The 3,525-nt window shown below is 42.9% G+C and overlaps 1 protein-coding gene across 1 annotated transcript; it reads right to left on the bottom strand.

Annotated features, from left to right (window-relative positions):
* Window positions 1-267: 267 nt before the first annotated feature.
* On the bottom strand, window positions 268-3,148 carry myl13 (myosin, light chain 13). Its single transcript, XM_079173052.1, has 5 exons — window positions 2,965-3,148; window positions 1,584-1,611; window positions 1,101-1,250; window positions 742-915; window positions 268-640 (listed from the first exon to the last, which is right to left on the bottom strand). The coding sequence occupies exons 1-5, from the start codon at window positions 3,070-3,072 to the stop codon at window positions 534-536; spliced, it is 567 nt and encodes a 188-aa protein (XP_079029178.1). The 5' UTR covers window positions 3,073-3,148; the 3' UTR covers window positions 268-533.
* Between the last annotated feature and the right edge of the window lie 377 nt (window positions 3,149-3,525).

Below are 3,525 nucleotides of genomic sequence, written 5' to 3'. Positions count from 1 at the left end.
GAAAAAGGTCTTTTGTGCATGTTGGCTCATGTCACTCTCCCCGATACACCTGAATAGAGCAGAGCCAATTTTAGTGTTATAAGTAACACCTGTGCTTTTCTTATAACGACTAGTCAAAATGTCTGCTATGCCTGACAAAGGATGGATGGATGTTTTTCGAATGAACTCAGTACTGACAGCGCACTGGAGTCCCAAGTGAAATAACCTGCATACAACTCTCTCTTTGCGGAGCAGTTTTGAATTGTAGTTTTGAAAAAGAGAACACCATCATAATGAATTCATTTATTTACCATGATCGACAATATGAACAGGGGTAAGGTGCAATATGTGCACAGCATCAACATAGGACAGCCTTAGAAAAACAAGGTGAAGTATTGATGAGCTATAGATCCATCTGTGATGCATGGAAATATACAAGAAACAAGATCTTCTGTGGTCACGGAGAAACAAACTCATTACTCACTCACATTGATTTCACGGAGAGGGATGCAGCACTAGAATGACAATGAGGTTGAAATACGCTTGAACCCTTTTCAAGATGCCATAATATGTTTCACAAAAGCTTCGTAATGTATGCATCCATTAGCATCCTCCTGGTTTTGCATCAGCTGATCCACTTCGTCCTCCCTTAACTTCTCACCTGTAGTTCATAAAGAGGAAACAAGAGGACCGTCAGCTGAGTTCGCACCCTTACAATGACGGCTTTATAAAATCGGTTTGCAGTAAAACCGTTCGACTCACCCAGCGTCGCCAGAACGTGCCTGAGCTCAGCACCCATGACTGTGCCGTTCCCCTCCTTGTCAAATACCCTCAGACCCTCCACATAGTCCTCATATGTTCCACGGCCCTTGGCTTTGCAAATGTGTTGGTGCAAAGGCAGAAACTGGTCAAAGTCAAGCATCTTGGTCTGCATGTCTGTGGGGGAAAAAAAAGTGTTTTTACCAAAGAAAAGAAAAACTGCACAGGCTTCAGTCATGCAGGACCAATGCTGAACCTTTCTCTGTATCCCCCAGATGCTGCCTGTGAAACCAGAGTACACACCAATCTGACTGTAGACAACAGGGAGATCACGCAGCATGCCGATGGTGCATACAACCCACCTTCAGGCTTGGGCTTTCCAAGGACATACATAATCTCTGTGTTGGTAGGATTCTGGCCCAAAGCCCTGATCAGATCACCACACTGGGCATAAGTGATTTTCATTTCATTGGCTGGTGTCCTGTCAAACAGCTGAAAAGCATCTTTGAAGTCTGTGAAAAAAATTAAATAATAAAGAAACATGTTATTCTGTTCATTGTGATCCAAGAGTGCATGCAGAATCTTTGAGGAGAGGCCTTGAAGATGCTTCAAAGTGATGTAAGAAAGCATCCCTCAGATAAAAGGCTCCTCTGCTGAAGACGAAGCCGGTAATGGTCAACTACTCTACCTTGATTCACATGTGCCTTCATCTCATTTCAAATGGATCAACTTGGAAATGTTTACTTTAAAATAATCCCCCTCGTCAGCTGTTGCTGAGCATGTTACACACAGCTTGATCCCACAAACCACAATCCGTCTATAAATAGCTGAAAGTCCATCCTTACCCTCAATTTGCTCCGGGGTGAATTCCAGCTGAAAAGAGACCAAGCAGATAAAGCGGTGAGATCCTGCTGGTCATTCAGGAATTAGTGCAGTTCACAAGGCAAATGAATTAAAAACCGGAGAACAAACTGTTAAGCGTTGCCCGTAGCCTTGCCTCCACCGTTATCATGCTAATCCAACAGATCGAGTTACAGTTCTGGTCATAGTGCATTGTTTATCAGTGACCTTGCGTCGGACAACCCCTCCCCACAGCCTGTCTGCTACTGTCAGCCTCATTTGAGGTTTATTTTTACCCGCAATATGGGGCAGGGATTGTTTGATACTGTAAACATAAAGGGGATCTGAACTACACGTGATGCTGATTCATCAACCACTTGTCGTTAGCAACATGAAGGTGGTTCAAAACTTGAACTAAAACTTTATTTTCATGGTGTAACAGACGCTTCTTTAGAGCAATGGGATGTAGCGTCATAATGTAGCGTCTATTGTACAATTTAGTTTGTAATACAGTCTTTAACAGCAGAGAAAAAACAACTGTCTGTATGACAATTCAGCGATGAGTCTTAAAAATAACTCCCTGTTCTGAACACCCATGACAAATGATGACTATTTATATTGTATATTCTGGCCTCCCACCGTATAGTTTCTGTCTGATGTTGGGATATCTGACAACATCCATGAGGCTTTGTAAAAATGTTATCCGAGCACTTATCTAAGCAAGTTTAAAGACAGACGGTGATGGATGTAATTATCTATATTTTTCTTCCTCCCGGTTTTTCCACCCCTTTGCCCTCAGAGGAATGGTGCGGGTGGTCCGCTATTCACAGACATAATGAAAATCATATTTTGTGGTTTTAACCGCGCCTCCTCATTGTAACATGGTGGGGCTCCCTCATCCAGGAAAACATTTATCCTTTGAGAAGGGGCCGTGTCAGCAGAAGATCTTTCCATGATGTCTGGTATCGGAGCGTTTGCCTCTGATCCTCCCCCTAACAAGAAGTCACAGCTTCTTTAACTCTAAAACACAATTTACTATGCACGTTTGAAAAAGACAGGAAATAATTATAAATATTAAATTGCCAGCATAATCATAGCCCATTCAAATGGCTGTGCAGTCTTGGTTTGCTTGCACTGCCAATACTGGGTCACATGGGGTCTCTGGTGCTCTTTAAACTCCAGTGGAAAAATCAGTGACCAATTTCTTTGCCTGTCTCTTTATTAGTAATTATCTTAAAATAGATAAATCATAAATACTATAACAATAAAAAACATTTACATTTTAAGTTTCTTTTCCAGTGTGAGTAATCATTGGCCATTTAAAAGATTAAAATAGTCTACAGTTTCTCTGCATTGCATAATATTGCTGTTTTTCTTTTGTTTTACCGTCACTGTTGCAGGGTCAAACTCCGGGGTCTTAGGGCGCTCTGGCTCTTGGGGTTTGGGAGGTGCTGGTGCGGCAGGTTTCGGCTCTTCCTTCTTCTTTGGGGCCATCGTAAAAAGCTCTCAGGAGACAACGTGGAGGACCGACACAGCAGAGGGATCCAGCACACTGCGGTCAGATCCCTTTATCCCCTGTCCACAGGTGTCATGTCCTCCACCCCCCCTACAGTACAATACCCAACCACAGTGCCAACAATAGGGGGAGGACTATAAAAGGATATGCATTTGTGCTTCTATTTAAGACAAAGGTTGTTGTTGTGGGTGTCCATCATCAGCATACAGATGCTGTAAAACTATATCAGCTGAAATCCCACGCCTGGGACCTGGTGTTAATCAGGCTATTTCTATCAATACGAGTGACCCTTTGTGTAACCTCTCTTATCTTGGACTGTTGAACGTGCTCAGTGGAGAGTGGCGGTTATTAGCGCGAAGGGGACGAAGACAATCATTACTGGACAAGATGGGAGTGAAGTTGTTTAAATTGCAAAGCCACAATGCTGTCTG

This window comes from Pholis gunnellus, assembly GCF_910591455.1.
Source record: "Pholis gunnellus genome assembly, chromosome: 14".
NCBI classification, from domain to species: Eukaryota; Metazoa; Chordata; class Actinopteri; order Perciformes; family Pholidae; genus Pholis; species Pholis gunnellus.
The sequence above is the reverse complement of the archived record's forward strand: the minus strand, read 5'-3'. Positions and strand labels throughout refer to the sequence as shown.

Excerpts from the sequence above, each read along its gene's own strand:
- myl13 (XM_079173052.1), bottom strand. The coding sequence starts at position 3,072 with ATGGCCCCAAAGAAGAAGGAAGAGCCGAAACCTGCCGCACCAGCACCT. Across the intron at positions 1,251-1,583 it reads CACCCCGGAGCAAATTGAGG|ACTTCAAAGATGCTTTTCAG; the intron begins GTAAGGATGGAC and ends TTTTTTTCACAG. Across the intron at positions 641-741 it reads GCACGTTCTGGCGACGCTGG|GTGAGAAGTTAAGGGAGGAC; the intron begins GTGAGTCGAACG and ends TATGAACTACAG.